The sequence below is a fragment of the Trachypithecus francoisi genome, unplaced genomic scaffold (genome assembly GCF_009764315.1).
Source record: "Trachypithecus francoisi isolate TF-2019V2 unplaced genomic scaffold, Tfra_2.0 Lachesis_group17, whole genome shotgun sequence".
NCBI classification, from domain to species: Eukaryota; Metazoa; Chordata; class Mammalia; order Primates; family Cercopithecidae; genus Trachypithecus; species Trachypithecus francoisi.
In genome coordinates, this window is record NW_022681462.1 from 105142484 (window position 1) to 105164427 (window position 21944).

General features: G+C 46.5%; 1 protein-coding gene across 1 annotated transcript; it reads left to right on the forward strand.

Annotated features, from left to right (window-relative positions):
- Positions 1–328: 328 nt before the first annotated feature.
- On the forward strand, positions 329–21365 carry RNASEH1 (ribonuclease H1). Its single transcript, XM_033176659.1, has 8 exons — positions 329–1200; positions 2436–2551; positions 8263–8427; positions 10119–10218; positions 13711–13765; positions 14093–14177; positions 14775–14899; positions 16958–21365. The coding sequence occupies exons 1-8, from the start codon at positions 1073–1075 to the stop codon at positions 17042–17044; spliced, it is 861 nt and encodes a 286-aa protein (XP_033032550.1). The 5' UTR covers positions 329–1072; the 3' UTR covers positions 17045–21365.
- Positions 21366–21944: the final 579 nt, after the last annotated feature.

Below are 21944 nucleotides of genomic sequence, written 5' to 3' on the forward strand. Positions count from 1 at the left end.
TCTGTCGCCCAGATGCAACCTCCACCTCTCGAGTTCAAGCGATTCTTCTGCTTCAGCCTCCTGAGTAGCTATAGACGCAGGCGACCACGCCCAGCTAACTTCTGTATTTTTTTAGTAGAGCTGAGGGTTTCATCATATTGGTCAGGATGGTCTCGATTTCCTGACCTGGTGATCCATCCGCCTTGACCTCCCAAAGTGCTGAGATTACAGGCGTGAGCCACTGTGCCCCGCCAACCCATGGAGACTTTTAAAATAACTTGATTTGCTTACAGAGCAAAAGGTCAAATAGGGAGCAGAATTCTAAAAGTTGTGTGGTCTCAACTCAGTTTTCTCCCGGGTCCTGGTGCTTGAGGCACTGGACATGCCCTGGTTAAACACCCACGTGCAGTGGAGCACGGAGGGGACGCGACCCTTCGGGAGTGTGCGCCCGACGGCAAGGCGAGGAATGCGGATTCCACGGCCTCCTCTCTCGCCCTCCTTTGTGTTTATTCTAACTCACGAATCCTAACATCTTTCTTCCCACTAAAAAATGTGCATTCATTCATTTGGCCACAGCCCTGACTGCAGATCCGCATCCCAGGAGCTCTCGAGGAGCCGCGGTTACCGCACGTGGGCGCCGGGCGCCAGGGGGTTCAAGGGCTTCCCGCCGTGACCCGAGCGCGCCGGGGCTTGGCCCCCGAACGGCGACCTGGGGGCGGGGAGAGAAGGAGCCCCACACGGACCATCTCGACCTTCCTCTGCGGGGCTCAGGGCTTCAGCCTGGTCAGGTGCGCCTAAGGCCCCGCTCCCATAGGCCCCGCCCCATCCCAGACCTCGCCAGACTTCGGGACCTCAGCCCTCCCCAGCTTCTTCAGGTACCGACAGGAAGTTGACGAGTTTGGGCTCCTCGGGGACCGGGCTCCAGGCTCCGCCCGGCGACCCCTCCCCTCCCTAGGCCCCAGCTCTCATCAGGACTCCGCCCAGACGTGCGTCATCTTTCCGCGCCGCGGACTGAAGTGCGGTGGGGAGCGCTGCCGGGTCGCGCCCACGCTGGGCCGGGAGTTGAAATGCTTCCCGGTCCCGGGAGTGAGCGATGAGCTGGCTTGTGTTCCTGGCCCACAGAGTCGCCTTGGCCGCCGTGTCCTGCCGTTGCGGCTCTCGCGGGTTCGGGATGTTCTATGCCGTGAGGAGGGGCCGGAAGACCGGGGTCTTTCTCACCTGGTGAGTGGCCCGCTCGCCTAGGCCTCCCTGCCGGCACCGGGGTCGAGGGGAGGCCGGAGCTCGGCTAACCCCGGCGGCGGGAACCTGGCTGTCCTAGTCTGTGTCGCGCGCCTTGGCTGTGGGTGGTCGGGGGACCGCCTCGTTTTCCTGCTCTGCCGGCGGGGTTCCAGGAGGCTCACGGCCGGGTACTGGACCGCGCCGAAGACTTGTTTGGAATATCAGAAACGTTACCTGCAGGTTAGGGGTGGCCTAATAAACCCTGTGTTTAATCCTTCATCTTTGTTGCAGTTGAAGTACAATAAAAAGTGACACGTCCTGAGAACTAACCCCCATTACCAGAATTTCGGTACCAGCTAAATTGGGACTGGAACTCAGTACCTAATCTAATCTTCCCTTTTTAAAAAGGTAAATTCGAATAAGCCAGTATTTGCAGTTGGATCCTTGTAACAACCCTTGGAGGTGAGAGCGATTATTCTCACTTGCAGGTGTAGTTCCTGTGGTCAGGAAGTTCCCAGGGCACGTAACTGACAGAGAAAGGACTTGAGCCCAGGTGCTCTGCCTCTACCACCAGAACTCTTCCCACTACAGGATATCAGAGTTCGTTACCTGTGTTCCACGGCAGCTGTAGTATTGAGGAAGAAGCATCTCAGAAGTTGACCTTTTTGTTGTAATGAAATGGTTAATATTTTTTTCAAAGACCCCAGTATTTTGTTACGCTTTGAGTTTGACGAAAGCCTTACGGTGCTGGTGTGCTGGCTGGCATACAGTAGAACACAGGTGTAGAGTCTGACGTGCAGGATGAAACTATAAGGCATGATTCTGCCCTTTTCACACTAAAATTGGTCCTCCATGTCCTGTTTGCATCCGCAGTTTTAGCTAACCATAGATCAAAAATATTTGGAAAAAATAAAAATAGAATACAGTTTTAAAATACCCATAAAAAGACAGTACAACAACTATATACATTGTATTAGGTATTATAAACTGGAGATTATTTAAAGCATACAAGAAGATGTGTGTAGGTTATGTGTATTTGCATTTGTATTTGTATCCTTACATTTTATGTAAGGGATTTAAGCATCCTCTGATGTTGGTATCTGTGATGGGGGTGGAGGACTTCTTGGAATCCGTCTCCCTCAGATACCAGGGAACAACTGTATTTCCAACCTTAAGAATCTTAATAAAAAAGGGGATAAGTTAGGGAAGGAGGAAATAACATTGCACATCTTTTCCAGGGATGAGTGCAAAGCACAGGTGGACCGGTTTCCTGCTGCCAGATTTAAGAAGTTTGCCACAGAGGATGAGGCCTGGACCTTTGTCAGGAAATCTGCAAGCCCGGAAGTTTCAGAAGGTAGTCACCTCTCATGTCAGTCTGACATTTTAACCTATTCAAAGGCTTTCATATGCCAGATGGCATTTGATCTATATAGCTACCCTCTAGGCATGTAGAGAACCTCGAGTGATCATTTTCATTTTACAAATTAGGGAACAGGCTGAAAGCAGTTACAAATAGTGGTTCATATTACTTACAGTATTAGGGATAAGCCAGGAATCAGTTCTCCTGTTCCATTCAGCCTTTTATGCCGTAATTCCTTGTCTTTTAAAAAAAATACTTGTCCAGCCTGGCCAACATGATGAAATTCCGTTTCTACTAAAATGCAAAAATTAGCCGGGCGTGGTGGCATGCATCTGTAATCCCAGCTACTTGGGAGGCTGAGGCGGGAGAATTGCTTGAGCCTGGGAGGTGGAGGCTGCAGTGAGCCGAGATTGTGCCACTGCACTCTAGTCTGGGTGACAGGGCAAGACTTGTCAAAAAAAAAAAAAAAATTGCATAGTTATTGGACTGAATGGGCTACAGTTTATAGGAATGAGTGTGGTTCTTTCATGGCATGCACCTTTGTGGTGGTTCCTTTTTATTGAGGACAGAGTCACACAATCTGAATTTTTTTGTTTTTTTCCTTCCCTGAGACAGAGTCTCACTCTGTTGCCCAGGCTGGAGTGCAGTGTCGCAATCTTGGCTCACTGCAATCTCTGCCTCCTGGGTTCAAGCAATTCTCCTGCTTCAGCTTCCCGAGTAGCTGGGATTACAGGTGCGTGCCACCACACCCAGCTAATTTTTGTATTTTTTTTTAGTAGAGATGGGATTTCACCATATCGGCCAAGCTGGTCTTGAACTCCTGACCTCAAGTGATTCATCTGCCTTGGCCTCCCAAAGTGTTAGGATTCCAGGCATGAGCCACCATGCCCGGCCAGTTTCTTCCAATTTTATGTGTTACATAAAGTGTGGTTATTCAAAGTTTAAAGCCCAATATAAGATTAATGCCCAATATAATTTGAAGTTTAAAGCCCATTATGCAGACTCAGATGAGTGGGTGACAACTTTAGAGCACAAGATTTTAAAGTATTTCTGGATCTACACTGAGGAAGTGCACTTACATGAATGTTACTTATAAACTTGACTACAGCAAATTAAAACTGAGCAGAGCATAATTTTAATTACCTTCTCTTGAACAGCCTCTCTAGAGGCCACTGAGATGCCTGAACACTGAACAACTGCTCCTTTGAATCATCATAACAATCCTGGACAAAGCACAGTTCAGAGAGAGGAAGGTTATGTTCAGAATGGAGCCCCGAAGAGTTAGTTTCCAAAGCAGGGGTGACCCTCACTCAGTGCATCTGCTTCACCCACTCGCTCTTCAATAGCTTTTAAAGGAGGTTCTGTTTGAGAATGAGGACCCATGAAAAAGGCTCATTGATGTGACAGTTCTTACTGCTTACTGCATGACAGCCCATAAGCTGAGAGACAAGGTGTTGGGGCAAGGAAGGCAACTTTTTTCCGAGAGCCACCAAGCCAAGAAGATGGTGGTCTAATGTCCTGAAGAACCATCTTAAGTTAATAGAACTGGAGACTTCTTCTATGTTAAGGGAGGGGAAAGAAAGGCGGAGGTGAGATCAGGAGGTGACGGATGAGCACAGACATCTGGATGGCAGCGAGGGTCCAAGGGATTGTGAAACTTCTCTGTCCTTGGTCAGGCCATGATGCTCCTATAAGTCTTCATAACATTGTTACTTGTGTGTACTCCCTCTTTATCTCCTTGGGGGTTAGTTTTGGGAAAGGACCACTGTCATACTTGCTTTAAACTATAAATTCTTCCCATAGTTCTCTCAGCCTATACGATCCCACCACGGGGATGTTAGGGGAGAGTGGAGGCAGTAATGCTGAGCCGCATTCTCACTGTTACAGCTGTTCATTTTTCTACCAGATGGAAAACTCAGTTTGAGACAGAAAGCAGGTTTGAAAATAGGGCTCTTTCCTTCTTTGCTGGGTTCCTGATACTTTCTTTTCATAATTTTCCTTTTCATGAATTTTTTGTTTTTAGCCAATCAGTCATTTATTTGTATCTCAGTTCTTCCATGTTTCTGTTTTTATTAAGTACTCTAAATCCTAAAGCAAGCTAGTTCTTTGTGAATCTGCTTCTTAAAACTTGAGCGATCTCCTAGTCACTGACTTATGACTATAAATTGAGATTTAGTGCCTTTAATGATTCAGATGTGTATCGAAGAAAAAGCATTAGCCCCTTTGACAGTTTTTTGTTTTTAAACAGTACTTTTATCCTTATTTTAGAATTATTGAGCTCTTTGCTGGTTTTTATGGTTTATATAAGCTGATTTAAGATTAATTTACTTAAAAACTACAATTTTGTGAAGTAAAACTTAACTGACAAATGTGGTTTTTTCCTCCTTCAGAGTCTTGTCTGTTCTGTAGAAAATGTCCATTTCTGTTACAGTAAGTAAAGCCAGTGTTTATATCAGTGTTAGGGTTCTACGAAATGACACTTTGACCTGGAGCGGAGTATTTGTGCTTACTTCAGTAGAGCACCTAGAGGGAGGTTTTGGAGGTGAGTGTGTGATCATGGAACCTGGCAGTGGAAACGCCGGCGTTGCTGATGCCGGGCCGATCGCAGTCAGGTGTTGCCCAGGCTCCCTGAGCGCTCTGAGAGGTGTGGGTTGAGAAGCTCCACTAGGCTGGAGATTTGTCTTGTTCCTTTCTCGTAGGTGTTCTGTTTGTGCCCCATTTCTTCATCCCTGGTTTAGGAGTTGAGAGCTGGAGGCGAATCCTGTAGTGTTGGGTTAGGGTTGTTAGTTTGCAGGTAGGTGGTTGCTCCTGCGTCCTTATTTTCACACCATAAAATGATAGTGTGGGAAAAGTCATTTCAGATCATCTAGCCCAGGGCCTCATTTTACAGAAGCCCAGAGGGTTTAATTCAGTTGACGGAGTTCGCAGCTGATAAAAGGTATAGCACAAATTGAAACTCGGGTGTTTTGAGTCCTGGTCTAATTTAGTGGTTCTACTTCAGTTTCCATAATATTACCCAGTGAGTGAGATATGGGCCCTTCCCACATAACCCTGAGATGCTATTAAGAATCTCTTTGGGACTGGGTGCGGTGACTCACGCCTGTAATCCCAGCACTTTGGGAGGCCAAGGCAGGTGGATCACAAGGTCAGGAGTTCAAGACCAGCGTGGCCAAGATGGTGAAACCCCCATCTCTACTAAAAATACAAAAAAAAAATTAGCCAGGCGTGGTGGCGGGTGCCTGTAATCCCAGCTACTTGGGAGGTTGCGGCAGAGAACTGCTTGAACCAGGGAGCTGGAAGTTTCAGTGAGCTGAGATTGCGCCACTGTACTCCAGCCTGGGCACAGAGCAAGGACTCGTCTCAAAAAAAAAAAAAAAAAGAAAAATCTATTTGGGATTAACCTTGAGTCCACCCTGAAGAAAAACTTTGTTGCAGGCCGGGCGCGGTGGCTCAAGCCTGTAATCCCAGCACTTTGGGAGGCCGAGACGGGCGGATCACGAGGTCAGGAGATCGAGACCATCCTGGCTAACACGGTGAAACCCCGTCTCTACTAAAAAAAAAAAAAATACAAAAAAATTAGCCGGGCGAGATGGCGGGCGCCTGTAGTCCCAGCTACTCGGGAGGCTGAGGCAGGAGAATGGCGTAACCCCGGGAGGCGGAGCTTGCAGTGAGCTGGGATCCGGTCACTGCACTCCAGCCCGGGCGACAGAGCGAGACTCCGTCTCAAAAAAAAAAAAAAAAAAGAAAAACTTTGTTGCAAAAGAAGAACTGCGAGAGTACTGCCCCCGAAGGGACCCAGTTGCCTCCTTTTAGTTTCTGGTCTCTGTTTCCTTCTTTTTTTGAGATGGAGTCTCACTCTGTTGCCCAGGCTGGGCTGGAGTGCTGTGGCGTGATCTCGGCTCACTGCAACCTCCGCCTCCTAGGTTCATGCCATTCTCCTGCCTCAGCCTTCCAAGTAGCTGGGATTACAGGCATGCGCCACCACGCCTGGCTAATTTTTGTGTTTTTAGTAGAGACGAGATTTTACCGTGTTGACCAGGCTGGTCTTGAACTCCTGACCGACCTGCAAATGATCTGCCCGCCTCGGCCTCTCAGCCCTGTTTCCCTTTCTTAATATGTCCCGTTATCTGTTTATTAAAGCTAGACTAACCTGTACCCTCTAAGCCCTCCTAGAGGTTCTTAATTTAGTGTCCATGTAGTTGTATTTGAGGCGGGGAAGGGCCGAACCATGGACATGACTCATCTTTTGTTAGATTTATTTATTTTTAAGCAAAGGAGTCTCATTATGTTGGCCAGGTTGGACTCAAACTCCTGGGCTCAAGCGATACTCGTATATCAGCCTCCCAAGTAGCTGAAACTGTAGGCTTGCACCACTGCGCCCAGGAACACCACTCATGTTATATACACAATTTTGGGCCATGTTTTTCCTGGAGAAAGAGCCCCTTTGATTTCGAACTGTCCATGATCCCTAAAGGGTCAAGAACCCTTGGTATCATTATCTCCATCAAAACCACACTTTACTTTCTTTTTTTTTTTCTTTGAGACAGAATATCTCTTGTTGTCCAGGCTGGAGTCCAATGGCGCGATCTTGGCTCACTGCAACGTCCGCCTCCCGAGTTCAGGCAATTCTGCCTCAGCCTCCCAAGTAGCTGGGATTACAGGCATGCGCCACCACTCCTGCCTAATTTTGTATTTTTAGTAGAGATGGGGTTTCTCCATGTTGGTCAGGCTGGTCTCGAGCTCCCAGCCTCAGGTGATCTGCCCACCTCGGCCTCCCAAAGTGCTTGGATTATAGGTGTAAGCCACTGCACCCAACCAGCCAGATTTTACTTTCAGCAGAAGCCTTGCTATTGTCTTCACATTGTCTTTACTAAACTTTTCTTGAGAAATTTAGATTTATTTCTCAGAGTATCGAAGTCTGAGATGGTGTGAATGGGGTCATTCCCTTGTAAGTCTGAGATGGTGTGGAGGGGGTTGCGGTGGCGTGGAGGGGGTTGCGGTGGCGTGGAGGGGGTTGGGGTGGCGTGGAGGGGGTTGGGGTGGCGTGGAGGGGGTTGGGGTGGCGTGGAGGGGGTTGGGGTGGCGTGGAGGGGGTTGGGGTGGCGTGGAGGGGGTTGGGGTGGCGTGGAGGGGGGTGGGGTGGCGTGGAGGGGGTTGGGGTGCGTGGAGGGGGTTGGGGTGGCGTGGAGGGGGTTGGGGTGGCGTGGAGGGGGTTGGGGTGGCGTGGAGGGGGTTGGGGTGGCGTGGAGGGGGTTGGGGTGGCGTGGAGGGGGTTGGGGTGGCGTGGAGGGGTTGCGGTGGCGTGGAGGGGTTGCGGTGGCCTGGAGGGGGATGGGGTTGGCGTGGAGGGGGTTGCCGTGGCGTGGAGGGTGTTGGGGTGGCGTGGAGGGGGTTGCGGTGGCGTGGGGGGGGTTGCGGTGGCGTGGAGGGGTTGCGGTGGCGTGGGGGGGGTTGCGGTGGCGTGGGGGGGGTTGCGGTGGTGTGGGGGGGTTGCGGTGGCGTGGAGGGGGTTGCGGTGGCGTGGAGGGGGTTGGGTGGTGTGGAGGGGGTCATTGCCTCGTTTCCCTCGTTGTAGGGCCACATACAGAGGGTGTTTTTAAGTCTGATTTAATGATACTAAATAACTTAAGACTGAATATCTTCATTCTCTAGCATTTCGTGTTATGTTCATTGTTTCCAGCTCATGAGTGGACTCTGTCTTTCAGGGCAGGAAAATCAACATGGACGAGAACTGCAGACGAAAGCCAGCAAGCGACTCCGTGAGCCACTGGATGGAGATGGAGATGAAAGGGCAGAGCCGTGTGCAAAGTACATGAAGCCGAGCGTGGAGCCGGTGCCTCCAGTTAGCAGAGACACGTTTTCCTACATGGGTACATCTTCCTTGGGTTCTCAAATTTTAATATAACCATCATGAGCATGTTATGTGTAAAAGGTGTTTCCCACTTAATGGGGAGAGTTTGAGCTGATGTGTATCATCAGCTCATTCTTATGTGTAAAGATTATTTAGAAATCACTAAGGCCATTATTTTATAATTGATCAAGTGGTGCAGAATTAAACTTTTGAATGTTCTTAGGAAAACCCTTACATGTAAATGAACAACCGTAATCTTCTGAAATCCCAGTGCTCCCTGTGCATTCAGTGCTTACCGTTATTAAGATAAAATGCGAAGACTCCAGCTTTTTCAAATAAGAAACACCCCGCATGCCGCTGCTTGGTACCGTTGAATAGCACCAGCATTTTAACCTTTCATACGCAGTCTTTGGAAAACAGAGATTCTATTTTATCCTGAGAAGCAAGGTGGTGGTGAACTTTTCTGCTACCTTTCACTCCAGGAATCAGTTGTATGTATTTAGTGACTCACAGAATAGAGTCTCCTTTGTGTCTTTTACACATATGAGCAGAAAATAGAAATAAGTAGCATTAAAAAATATCAATCAGTATATTTATGGGTTCTAATTTAATTCAAAGGAAACCAGTAGAAAATGTTTTGCCAAGCTGTATTATTTATAGATACGTTTTGCAGTTATGTAAAAAAAAGATCAAACAAGGATTCTTTATTTGGCGATTTACCGGTAGGAATTGAAGCAAAGATTTGTGGAGTCACGGGGAGATGAGCCGCTTCCAGGCACTGACCATTGCTGGAGGCTCGGTGGCCTGGAACATGGTGGGTGGCAGGTGCTGGCTCCTGAGACAGTTCAGTGGCTGGGCGGCAAGTTTGTAGTCAGGCTGATACAGTCAAGTTCCAGCTGAACTGAGGAGCCTTGCCCGACACCCACACTCCCCTTGGCTCTCAGCCCCGTTCCTGTGAGGAGCACGTCCCCATCCCTGCCTCTTCGCCACCACTGAGCTCAGTTTACCTCCTTCGGACAAGTACTTCCTCTTCCTGCGCATGTCACCTCTTTTTGCCCTCTAGCCCAGCTCTTTTAACACTTTGCAACCTGACCTCTGCTCCCACCACACTGCTGAAGTGTCCTGGTCACCAGTGGCCTGAAAGTGCCCCCATCAGTCCTTTTTTACCTTGTTCTTTACAGCATTGGTGTGTCAATCACACCCTCTAGCAAGAGGGAAAGAAGCAAAGACAGTGACCACACTTAACTAGCGGCAGATATACCAGGGAAGAAATGAGCCCAGCACTGGTCAGGAGACTGGGCCCTCTGGCAGGCAGGCAGGGCCACTGTCGTGCTGAGGCACTGCTTGTCTCTGGGGGATGGCTCCCTGGGAGTGAAGGTGACCCTGCCATGGAGGCAGTCATTGTCCTTTGAACCCTCAGTGTGGGGTGTGCACAGTAGTGCTTACTGCAGCAGGCTCTAGTTTCACAGAGTGCCTGCCTTCACCCTGAACTTGCCTGGCCGACAAGATCAAAACGTAAGTGGCTTCCAAGCATAAACGTTAGGTGCCTCCTTGTAAGGAATTGAGCCTGTTTTCCCAGAGAGAAAAGGCCCGCAGCACTGTGAACTACCCTCGCGGGCTAAAATGCTAACTTGACCTGGGGGATCTTTGAGGTGAATTTCAGTTTTTAGTAAAGTCAGCCCAGCAGTATTTACTTCCCTCTTCCCACAGGAGACTTTGTTGTCGTCTACACTGATGGCTGCTGCTCCAGTAATGGGCGTAGAAGGCCACGAGCAGGAATCGGCGTTTACTGGGGGCCGGGCCATCCTTTGTAAGTAAACAAAGCAAGCAGAGTTTTACTGAATCATGTTCCACAACTTGTGAAAAGACGAGGCGGGATCTGCGTGTTATTTGATGATTGGGAAAACCTGCAGATAAATAGCTCTGGCAGCGGGTGGCAGAGGACGGCTTTGGTTCGTGTTGGGGCTAAGCGGCATCGCTTTTCGGAATGTCAGGTACCTCAGCTTTACTTCCTTTGCTTTTTTTTTTAAGACAGGGTCTCACTCTGTTGCCCAGGATGGAGCGCAGTGGCACAGACACAGCTCACTGCAGCCTCAACCTTCTGGGCTCAAGTAATCCTCCCACTTTGGCCTCTCAGAGTGTTGGGATTACGGGCGTGAGCCACCACACCTGGCTGTGGCATTTCTTTCTTGCCCTGTGGAGGAGTCTTTTTTTTTTTTGAGATGGAGTCTCACTCTGTCACCCAGGCTAGAGTGCAGTGGTGCGATCTTGGTTCACTACAAGCTCCGCCGCTCAGGTTCATGCCATTCTCCTGCCTCAGCCTCCCAAGTCACCTTGGGAGGGACTACAGGCACCTGCCACCACACCCGGCGAATTTTTTGTATTTTTAGTAGAGATGAGGTTTCACCGTGTTAGCCAGGATGGTCTCGATCTTCTGACCTAGTGATCCGCCCACCTCGGCCTCCAAAGAGGAGTCTTTTTTTTAAGTGGAGATGAGGTCTCACTATGTAGCCCAGGCTGGGCTCAAATTTCTGGGCTCACGCGATCCTCCCACCTTGTTCTCCCAAAGCGCCGAGATCACAGGTGTGAGCCACCACCCCGGCCCAAAAATTGCTCATTCTTTTAGGAAACTGGATCTCCTGGTGACCCCCATTTTAAATAACTTGTCTGAGGATTTTTTGGTTCCTTGATTTCATTTCCTCCTTTACTTCTTGGAGTTTTTTAGTAGCTTAGTCTTGCTGATAAGCTTTTACACCAAGTGACCTCACTTCCTCTTAACTCAGGAGTCACATGGCACACTGGGAGATGGTCTTGGGAGGCATGCACAAGGGGGCAGTCTCCGGACTTGGAAGCCATCACATTACCAGACTGTCTTCGAGGTGATGCTTTGTGTTTCAAAAGCCACACAGGGTGAAGCGAAGTGCGATTAGCCAAACACACCTAGCCCCTGGATGTGAACGAACTTGAACTGTAGTGGGTAGCCGTAAGATTCAGTGTAGAGGAGGAATTTCAGCCCTGCAAAATCACCATGCACCAATGCTGACCTGCATTCTCCAGTATTTACCTGTGCCCACGAACGCAGTGAGGCAGATTTGATGTAATTGTTCCATAATAATACCACTTTACATTTCTGTTGCACTGTACAGTTTACAAAGTTCTTTTACTTTCTTTCATATATTACCATTTCATTTTAGCTTGGAACCCTGGAAGAGGAGGCAAGCGTGGGTCGCACTGAGTATCTGTGGGCTTAGCGCTTGTCCAGGATACATGCTAATGCCTCTCAGGTCCAGAAAATCAGCTTCACGCCTGACTTCTGACTTCTGGTCCAGTGTTCCTTCTATGATACCATACCATGGTGTTTTTCAACAAAGTGTTAATATTGTGGGTTTGTTTTTTTTTTTTTTTTTTTCCCTCATCGATTTCCTATTTTACTCTCATCATACTGGGCTGGGAGAGGATGGGGTTGTGCCCCAGTGTATACAATTGCTATTCTGTTGTCTTTCATACAGAATCAAGATCTAGGTTCTAATTGTCTGTAAGTTGAGGATTTGGATCAGAGTCAGAAGACATCAGCTGCTTCTGTTTCTGCTGGGGCTACTGGGAGTATGGCAGGAAACATACCTAGAGCTGGCCACAGAGGGTTCATGTTCCAGGGGTTCCGTCTGGATACCTGAGGACCCTCCGTGGAGATGATGGCTGGGCTGGGAGCTGCGCCTCAAAGCAGATGGGATGGCACAGACCTGGGGCTGGTTCTCAGAAGCTGAAAGGACAGACATTGTCTGTTTGTATCCAGAACCCTGTGTACGGCCTCTTTGGAAGCACGGGGCCGTGGAGGCTCCTGGGCCTCAGGTTGGCCTCGTGGGCAGTTGAGTAGGAATCCTGCAGATTTCCTGTCTGGGGACATTGTTACCAGCTCTTCTTTCTGTGTCTTTGAGATGCTGGGCACTTGCTTTAGACCAGCAATCTCCAACCTTTTTGGCACCAGGGGTCAGTTTTGTGGAAGACGATTTTTCCACAGGACATGGGGCGGAAGGATGGTAGTGGGATGATTCAAGCATATTATGTTTGTTGTGTACTTTGTTATTATTACATTTTAATATATAATGAAAGAATTTTACAACTTGCCATAATGTAGACTCACTAGGAGCCCTGAGCTTATTTCCCTGCAGTTAGACAGTCCCATCTGGGGTGATGGCACAGTGATAGATCATCAGGCTGTAGATTTTCATAAGGAGTGCGTAACCCAGATCCCTTGCGTGCACAGTTCAAGGTAGGGTTCATGCTCCTGTGCAAATCTAATGCCACTGCCGATCTGACAGGAGGCTGAGCTCAGGTGTTAACGTGAGTGATGGGGAGTGGCTGTAAACACTGATGAAGCTTCGCTGGCTTGCCCACCTCTCTCCCGCTGTGCAGTCTGGTTCTTAGGCCACAGACTGGTACCAGTACATGGCCTGGGGGTTGGGGACCCCTGCTTTAGACCATTTATTATTCTTCTGCCTCAACTCTTTGCATTCAAAAAATGCCCATTCTTTTTTGTTTGCTTGTTATTATTTATTAATGAGACCGGGTATCACTCTGTTGCCCAGGCTGGAGTGCAGTAGCATGATAATAGCTCACTGCAGCCTCAAACTCCCAGGCTCAAGTAATCCTTCTGCCTCAGCCTCCTGAGTGACTGGGACTATAGGTCCACACCACCATGCCCAGCTAATTTTTTTTTTTTTTTTTAAGTAGAGATGAGGTCTCACTATGTTGTCCAGGCTGTTCTCAAATTTGTGGGCTCACACGATCCTCCCACCTTGTCCTCCCAAAGTGCTGGGATTACAGGTGTGAGCCACCACGCCTGGCCCAAAAATTCCTCATTCTTTTAGGAAACACTGGATCTCCTGGTGACCCCAAATTTAAATAACTTGTCTGAGGGTTTTTTCTGGTTCCTTGATTTCATTTTCCTGTTTTACTTCCTGGAGGTTTTTAGTAGTTTCAGTCTGAAATCTCACTGTCCATTCTTCTCCCTGAGTTTTCTCCTGGGGTTCTTTCCGCTGCAGCCATAGGGCCTAACTCAGGGTCCACAGATAACTAGCTCTTACTTCCTCTGCCCTAGTGGAACCAATGAGAGTCAGAACATGCCCGAGTGTGGAAACCTGTTTGCTCCTCTCTGCTTCTGGGAGTCTCTCTGTTAGTTTGATTTTTATATGATACTTTTATATTTCAAATAAGAATACACGCTAGTTTGTTATCCATTAAGAAGAATCACTTTGAGAATTCACTTTATAATTTTATTTTCTTTTGTACTGTTTTGAAACAGAAATGTAGGCATTAGACTTCCTGGGCGACAGACAAACCAAAGAGCAGAAATTCATGTAAGTTATCAGATACATTTAAGCCTCTCATTTTTGAGCATTGAGTATGAACTTATAAACTAATTCTTTTTTTTCTACTTATATGTACAAGATATTTGAAGAAGAGACTTTGGTTTAATAGCAATTTTGAAAAATAGGAATTTTGTAGAAAAATTCTAAAAACTTAGATAGATGTCTGCACAGGAGAATTGTATGTATAGTGTTTCATACAGAGAATACAGTCATCACAGTACAGAGGGGATGTTTCCATTTTGAAGTACTTTTGAACTTCAGTAATGTCAAAGTTGAACATTTTCTGTAGCATGACTATCGACTTGTCTTTTCAAGGCAGCCTGCAAAGCCATTGAACAAGCAAAGGCTCAAAACATCAGTAAACTGGTTCTGTATACAGACAGTATGTTTACTATAAATGGTAAGCTTTCACATTTGATTTCTTCTGTTTTTCCAGTAACTGTGAAGGGAGATTGGTAGGAGGTGTTATAACAGGGCAGGACCTGAATGGGAACGTTGAGGGGGATGACATTGGTGTGTCAGGTATCAAGCAAAGAGTGAGGATTTTGGAGTCTCCCTTCTGCTGCTCTGATGTTTTCCACATGCTTCTTTCTTTGCCAGGCACTGGAGATGCAGTCAGAAGTGGAAGTGGCTCTGCTCTAGTGTTACTTCTGGTCTGTGTGTGTATAAGTCACTTAAGTTGGCGTGTTGACTGCTTCTTTGGGAAATGCCCTGAATAGGAGCATGTAGGGGATGCTTATGAGACTGGGGAAGGCTCCTGGGAAAAATGACATCTTAAGCTGACAGCTGTAGGTAGAATACAAGTTAGGGGAAAGAGAAGAGAAGAGGGTATTTCAGGCTGTGCCAAAGGCTAAAGCACTGAGGCCAGCTAAGGAAGTGAAGAGTCAAGGATGGTGACTCAGAGTACAAGTGGGATCAGTTATAAGAGGTAAGACTAAGGAGGTGAAAAAGGCAGGACTCTCAAGATTGACTCACCAGTGATCACGCATTTTTGTAGGTATAACTAACTGGGTTCAAAGTTGGAAGGAAAATGGGTGGAAGACAAGTGCAGGGAAAGAGGTGATCAACAAAGAGGACTTCGTGGCACTGGAGAGGCTCACCCAGGGGATGGACATTCAGTGGGTGAGTATCTTAAATGTTCATGTCTTATGGCTATTATGACCAAATAAGCTAAGTTTACTAGAGATTAATGGTTTATGTAAGTGGTTTCATGACATAACAATTTCCATGATATTAATATCATAATGTATATTAAAACATATTTGAGGCCGGGCACAGTTTCTCATGCCTGTAATCCCAGCAGTTTGGGAGGCTGAGGTGGGTGGATCATGAGGTCAGGAATTCAAGACCAGCCTGGCCAGTATGGTGAAACCCCATCTCTATTAAAAAATACAAAAATTAGCCAGGCATGGTGGTGTGCGCCTGTAGTCCCAGCTACTCAGGAGGCTGAGGCAGGAGAATCACTTGAACCGGGAGGCGGAGATTGCAGTGAGCCGAGGTCGCACCACTGCACTCCAGCCTGAGCAACGATATGAGACTCCAAGACTCCGTCTCAAAAACATAAAACTATTTGAGGCTGGGCACAGTGGTTCACACCTGTAATCCAGCACTTTAGGAGGCCCAAATGGGCTGACTTCTTGAGCCCAGAAGTTCAAGACCAGCCTGGATAACATAGTGAGACTCTGTTTCTAGAAAAAATAAAAAATTAGCCAGGTGTAGTGGTGCATACCTGTAGTCTAGTTACTCAGGATGCTGAGGTGGGAGGATGACTTGAGCTGGGGAGGTCGAGGTTGCAGTGAGCCAAGATTGTACCGCTGCACTCTAGCCTGGGCGACAGAGCAAGACCCTGTCTCAAAAAAACAAACCCACCCACATACACACATTTGATTCTTTCCCTTATCATACAAGTAATACGGTTTTTTGGTTTGGTTTGGTGTGGTTTTGAGACAGAGTCTCACTCTGTCACCCCAGGCTATGGCGTAGTCTCATTGCAACCTCTGCCTTCTGGGTCCAGGTGATTCTCATGCCTCAGCCTCCCAAGTGTCGGGGATTACAGGCATATGCCCCCACACCTGGCTAATGTTTGTGTTTTTAGTAGCGATGGGGTTTTGTCATGTTACCCAGGCTGGTCTTGAACTCTTAACCTCAAACGATCCACCTGTCTTGGCCTTTCAAAGTGCTGAGATTACATTTGTTTTGTGTCACTTCCTATATATTTTTATTTTATGATAAAAAGGTTTATAACTAAATAAATAATCATGTCAAACTTTTATTTATTGTTTTGAGACAGAGTCTTGCACTGTTGCCCAGGCTGGAGTGTGGTGGCGCAATCTCGGCTCACTGCAACCACAAGTAATACAGTTTTAGTGAGAGTATCACTAGGCATAGAATACATAGGCAGTGTGGTTTGAAGGATGTTCTACGAAACTTACATTTTGTTAAGAACACAAACTAACACCCAACCTGGGCACATGACATTACTATGACAGCTGCATGTCACCCTGTTCGTTTCTTTGGCATGCATCATAATGTTAAACTATCAGTGTATTTTGTTTCAAACAATAGTAAGGTTGTGTGATTAAAGCCTTGGTAATAGAGCTTTTATTCCAAGATGGAAGCATTTTTTAAAATTATAGATCGTGTTTATTAAAAAGTGTTTTTTAAGCAATACAGAGCAAATTAAACTGCAACCATTGTCTCAACCCTGCCTTGTTCTGCCTTTCCGGAACCACTGATAACAGTCTGGTAGCCTGATGTGTAAATTTGCTTTGGCACCGTAAATGTAGACAGTAGTTAAATAAGTACATTATTTTTTCTGACAGCACTGCAAGGGAAGCGTGTGTGTGTGTTGCATACATATCCATCCACCCATCTGTACATACATGTGTTTTGCCTGGAAAGCTTATCAAGTCCCATTGATAAGTGGGGGAGGAAATAGCAATATGAACAGTAAAATCCAATTTGTAGAAAAACAAAATGGAATGTTTGTAAATACATCCGTTGCATAAACGCATGAAGAATCAACAGCGTGCTGTTGAGGATCACGTTTGGGGAGAGGAGCGTCGAAGTTGAGCTTACGCTGTGCAGTCTGTTCTGAATGGTTTTTTGTGGTGAGAATATAGTCATGTGTTGCTTATGTAAAGAGGAGTAAAAATAAAAGGGAAACATTTATCTTAACAGATGCACGTTCCTGGTCATTCGGGATTTATAGGCAATGAGGAAGCGGATAGATTAGCCAGACAAGGAGCTAAACAATCGGAAGACTGAGCCATGTGACTTTAGTCCTTGGGAGAACTTGAGCCAGTGGCTGTCTTGCTACTTGTGCTTACTGGTGTGGAAAACAGCCTGCAGGTGGGACCGTCGCGGTGATGGGCAGATGCGCCTTTCACATGGAATCAGGCACAGTGGCCTTCTGTTTTCATAAAAAAATGGTTAAGTATATAATAAATTGAACATCTTTGAGACTGGAGAATTATGTGAGATTTCCGCATTATATTTACTGGGTTCGATACTGTTCTTGCTTGTTTTATTGCAGGTGAGCAAGGCAAATGGCCTAAAATTCTGTGGCTTATATTTTGATACGAAATCAAAAACCCATTGGTTAAAAGATGCAACTCAGAAATCTGGAAGTGTTCTGGAAGCTTCCATTTACCATCCAGTTGACAGGACTGAGTCTCCTGCTTGTATAGGTGACTTGTGCCCATGGGTACCTTAGAGAAGCATGCTGCCCAGGGCCTGGATGCACAGCTCAGTGGGCAGGGTGTAGGCTGGGTCTCAGCCCCACGTGCCTGCTTGCTGGGCACTTAGTGTAGGGCAAAGCCTGCGTGCAGGCGACCCTGGCTGCTAGGCCATTCTGTAGGAACAGCTATTTCTTGTAAAGACTAAAATGCATAAATAAATCTTTCAGAAATCTATTTGACTCTTGTTTAAAACTGTGCAAATTAAAAAAAAAAAAAAACGGTTGGGCACGGTGGCTCACTTCTGTAATCTCAGCACTTTGGGGGGCCAAGGAGGGCCGATCACTTGAGGTCAGGAGTTAGAGACCAGCTTGGCCAACATGGCGAAACCCTGTCTCTACGAAAAATACAAAAAGTATCCAGGTATGGTGGCATGGGTCTGTAGTCCCAGCTGCTTGGGAGGCTGAGGCACAAGAATCGCTTGAATCAAGGAGGCGGAGGTTGCAGTGAGCTGAGATTGTGCTGCTGCTGCACTCCAGCCTGGGTGACAGAGTAAGACTCTGTCTCAAATAATAGTAATAATAAAAGTTTGACATGATTATGTATTTAGTTTTAAACCTTTTTATCATAAAATAAAAACAGGAAGTAACACAAAACAAATGTATAGCTTATGAATGATTACGATTGTAAGGTGAATACCTCTGTGTCCACCACCCAGGGAAGAAATAGTACTTTGCCAGATACCCCAGAGGGCTCTCCAAGTGTCCCTCCAGCCATAGCCCCCTTCTTTTCCCACTCCTTGCCCCCAGAAGTAATCCCGACTTTTACAGAAATGACTTTTTTGGTTTCTTGATGGCAGTTTAGTCTTGTCTGCTTTTTTTTGTTTGTTTGTTTTAACTACTTCAGTGTCCATTTGCAGTCCCGTCTGTCTTGCTGTTTTCCCTGCCATTTATCTGTTAAAGAGCCTGGGCTGTTTGTCCCATGGCTTCCCACAGGGTAGATTTTGCTGACTGCGTGGTCATGGTGCAGTTCAGCATGGCCCTCTATCTTTCCTGCACATTGGCAGCTGGGTCCAGAGGCTTGATGAGCCTCAGATTTGATCCCTTTGGCAGAAGAATAGGCAGTTAGGTGCTTTGCTCAGAAAAGCACCATGTTGACAGCAGCTGATGCTCAGTGCCAAGATCCGTTAGTTATTTGGGGTTATAAAATGTTGGTATTCTTATTCTGTTATTTTGCTTGCCTTTATTAGCTGGAATGGTTTTCTAAGAAAGTGTTTTCTTTTTTGTGCTTGTTTGGTTACGCAGTGGTACAGTTCATATAGGAAGGCCAGGATAAAGGCTTGATTCTTTGCTCTTATACACTAAGTTTTTAAGATAATGCGCTAGTTGTCTGTCAAGGAAGGTGAGCGGTGAAGGGTTTTTACTTATCTACAAGAATTCATGGGCAGGGCATGGTGGCTTATGCCTGTAATCCCAGCACTTTGGGAGGCTGAGGCGGGAGGATCACGTGAGCCCAGGAGTTTGAGACTAGCCTGGGCAACATAGCGATACCCTGTTTCTACAGAAAATTAAAATAAAATCAAGTGAGTGTGGTAGTGCCTGCCTATTGTCCCAGCTATTCTGGAGGCTGAGATGGGAGGATCACTTGAGATGGGAGGATTGCTTGAGGCCAGAAGGTGGAGGATGCAGTAAGCTGTGACCATGCCACCGCACTCCAGCCTGGGTGACAGCAAGTCCTTGTCTTAAAAAAAAAAATTTGAATTTGTGGAGTTAAGCATATTTGGTGGATTTCAATCCATTGTGATTTTTATCTTTATTTAACTCAGACAAGCTTATTCGGTCAGTGAGAGGGAGCCTCTTCAGCTTGGCTCTTGATTTCTTTTGATAAGCGTGCAGACGTGCACATACATGTGTGCACAGACCACATGCACAGTTAGTGATAGCTCCCTGCAGCCTGGCATGTCAAGATGCTCTAGGCCTGTTTTATACAGCTTCTGCTCCAAACCTGTCTTAAAAGAGAAACGTTAGACAGGTTAGCAGTTTAACTGAGCAGAAAATAATTTCTTCAGCCGGGTAGCACTCAGGACCAAAGTGGTTCAAAACGCTCCCCTGCGCATTGTGTGCAGGCCGTATTTATAGCCAGAGGAAGGGAAAGACACACGTACCTGGCCAGACTGACTGCAGGTCAGCCTCCGCCGCACATGGGCATGTTTTGGCAGCCGTCAGCCTGTGATTGGTGAGACTCGGCTGCTTGGTACAGAAGTGTACTCTTAAGTCAGGTCCCAGTTTGTGTATACATTAAGTGAGGTTATAAGTCACTATGTACAGAGGCAGTTTTAGGCCAAACTTAATTCCGTTTAACACTTGGAATCCATTATTTTCCCCAGAGTCTCTGGTAGAGATGGCATTTCAGATCCACAGTGGAGGATGCTCATTGCTATCAGGTTGGTCATTGTTTCTAGACTTTTTTTGGACAGAGCTTTAAAAAAATGCAAACATTGCACACACGTTTAAAGGAAAAAAAATATTTTCTGAGCCTATATTGATATTCCCAATACACATTCAGGGTTCTGGGGCCTTTACATAGCCTCTTCTATATGATATCTGTGCCTCCTGCACTTGGAATCCTGCTTCTCAAGACACAGGACTTGGCATGGAATACCCCGTAATCACTCACTTGTTTTATTCCTCTTTAGCATTTAGCATTTAAAACAAATATAATACCGTAGCACTAATTGTGATGATGAAAACAGCACATTGTCAGAAAAGTCACTCTCTTTCACTGCCATTGATTCATTCCTGTGTTTTCAGTTCTCATAACCGGTCTATAGTCAGCGTTATCTTGGGGACAGTATTCCTTGAGTGTCTGATGTTGAATTCAGTTTTGCCGGATACAAAATTCTTGCCTCAGAATTTCTTTGAGTATCTTGTTTTATTGTGTTATCTTCCAGCATAAAGTGATGCATGAAAAGCCTGGTGAGTCTGTTTTCTTCCCCTGACGGTCATATGCTGTTTTTACTTAGATGCCCGGAGGATTTTTCCTTTTTCTGTCAAGCCGGCAGTTTGATCCAAACGTGGCATGTGTTGGGATGGTTGTCCTGGTCCGTATTGGCAGGTGTGTGCTGTGCTCTTTCTGTGTGTACTTCACGTCTGTTATTTTAAGATTTGCTTGAACTGGAGTTCAGTGTTACATCTTTCTTGCTTTGGTTTTTTTCTTTGGGGTTTCCTGTTATCTGTATGTTGAAATCTAAGTTGCCTGTTTCCAGTGTTTGCCACTGTCTCTTGAATCTCTTTTATCTCTTTTTTTGTTTCTGTTTGAGTTTTAAAAGTTGTTATTGTACCATTTTTGTTTTGTTTTGTTATTTAAAATAGAAACAGTGTCTCACTCTGTTGCCCAGACTGGTCTTAAACTCCTGGCCTCCAGCGATCCTCCTTCCTTAGCCTCCCAAAGTGCTGGGATTACAACTGTGAGCCACCAAACCCAGCCCCACCTTGCTTTTTAAAACAGCTGTATTGAGGTGTAACTGACAGATAATGAATTACACATATGTGAAGTGACCGATGCATTTGCCTGTGAAGCTATCACCAGAACATGTCCATCACCGCCAACAGCGTTTTCACACCCCTTTCTAAACCGTCCCTGGTGTCCCCCATGCTTAGGCAACCACTGGTCTGCTCTTTCTCACTAAAGGTTAGTTTATATGTTGTACAATTTTATATGAGTGGAATCACAGAGCAAGTACTGTGTGGGGAGGCGCTTCTTTTACTCAGCATAATTATGCTGGCGTTCACCCATTTTGTGTATACCAATAATCCACATTTTATATTGCATGGATATACCACCGTTTATTTACTTGTTGACCAATATTTCGATTGTTTCCAATTTCTAAGTAAAAATAAAGCAAATAAAGCTGCCGTGAACATTTATATCCTTGTCTTTGTCAACTGTTTCTCTTGGGTAAATGCCTTGGAATGGAATGCCTGGGTCATATGGCAGGTGTGTGCTTTTTTTTCTTTTGAGACGGAGTCTCGCTCTGTTGCCCAGGCTGGAGTCCAGTGGGGCCATCTCAGCTCACTGCAAGCTCCACCTCCCAGGTTCATGCCATTCTCCTGCCTCAGCCTCCCGAGTAGCTGGGACTACAGGCGCCCGCCACCACGCCCAGCTAATTTTTTTGTATTTTTAGTAGAGATGGGGTGTCACCGTGTTAGCCAGGATGGTCTCGATCTCCTGACCTCGTGATCTGCCCACCTCGGCCTCTTCAAAGTCCTGGGATTACAGGTGTGAGCCACCGTGCCCGGACAGCAGGTGTGTGCTTTTTAAGAAACTGAAACTTTTCCAAGTGTGAACTTTAAATTTTACATTCCCTCCAGCCGGGCAGGAGAGTTCCAGTTCACGCCACATCTTTGTCAACACTTGTCACCTCATTCTGTTACAAATGTCCGTGAGTTTTATGGTTTTGCTGTTTAGTAGTTCTGTTTTTAGGTGAGGAT

Bases quoted from the DNA above. Each gene is read 5' to 3' on its own strand.
- RNASEH1 (XM_033176659.1), top strand. From the start codon at position 1,073: ATGAGCTGGCTTGTGTTCCTGGCCCACAGAGTCGCCTTGGCCGCCGTG. The intron at 2,552-8,262 runs GTAGTCACCTCT...TCTGTCTTTCAG, and splicing joins AAGCCCGGAAGTTTCAGAAG to GGCAGGAAAATCAACATGGA. The intron at 8,428-10,118 runs GTACATCTTCCT...CTCTTCCCACAG, and splicing joins AGACACGTTTTCCTACATGG to GAGACTTTGTTGTCGTCTAC.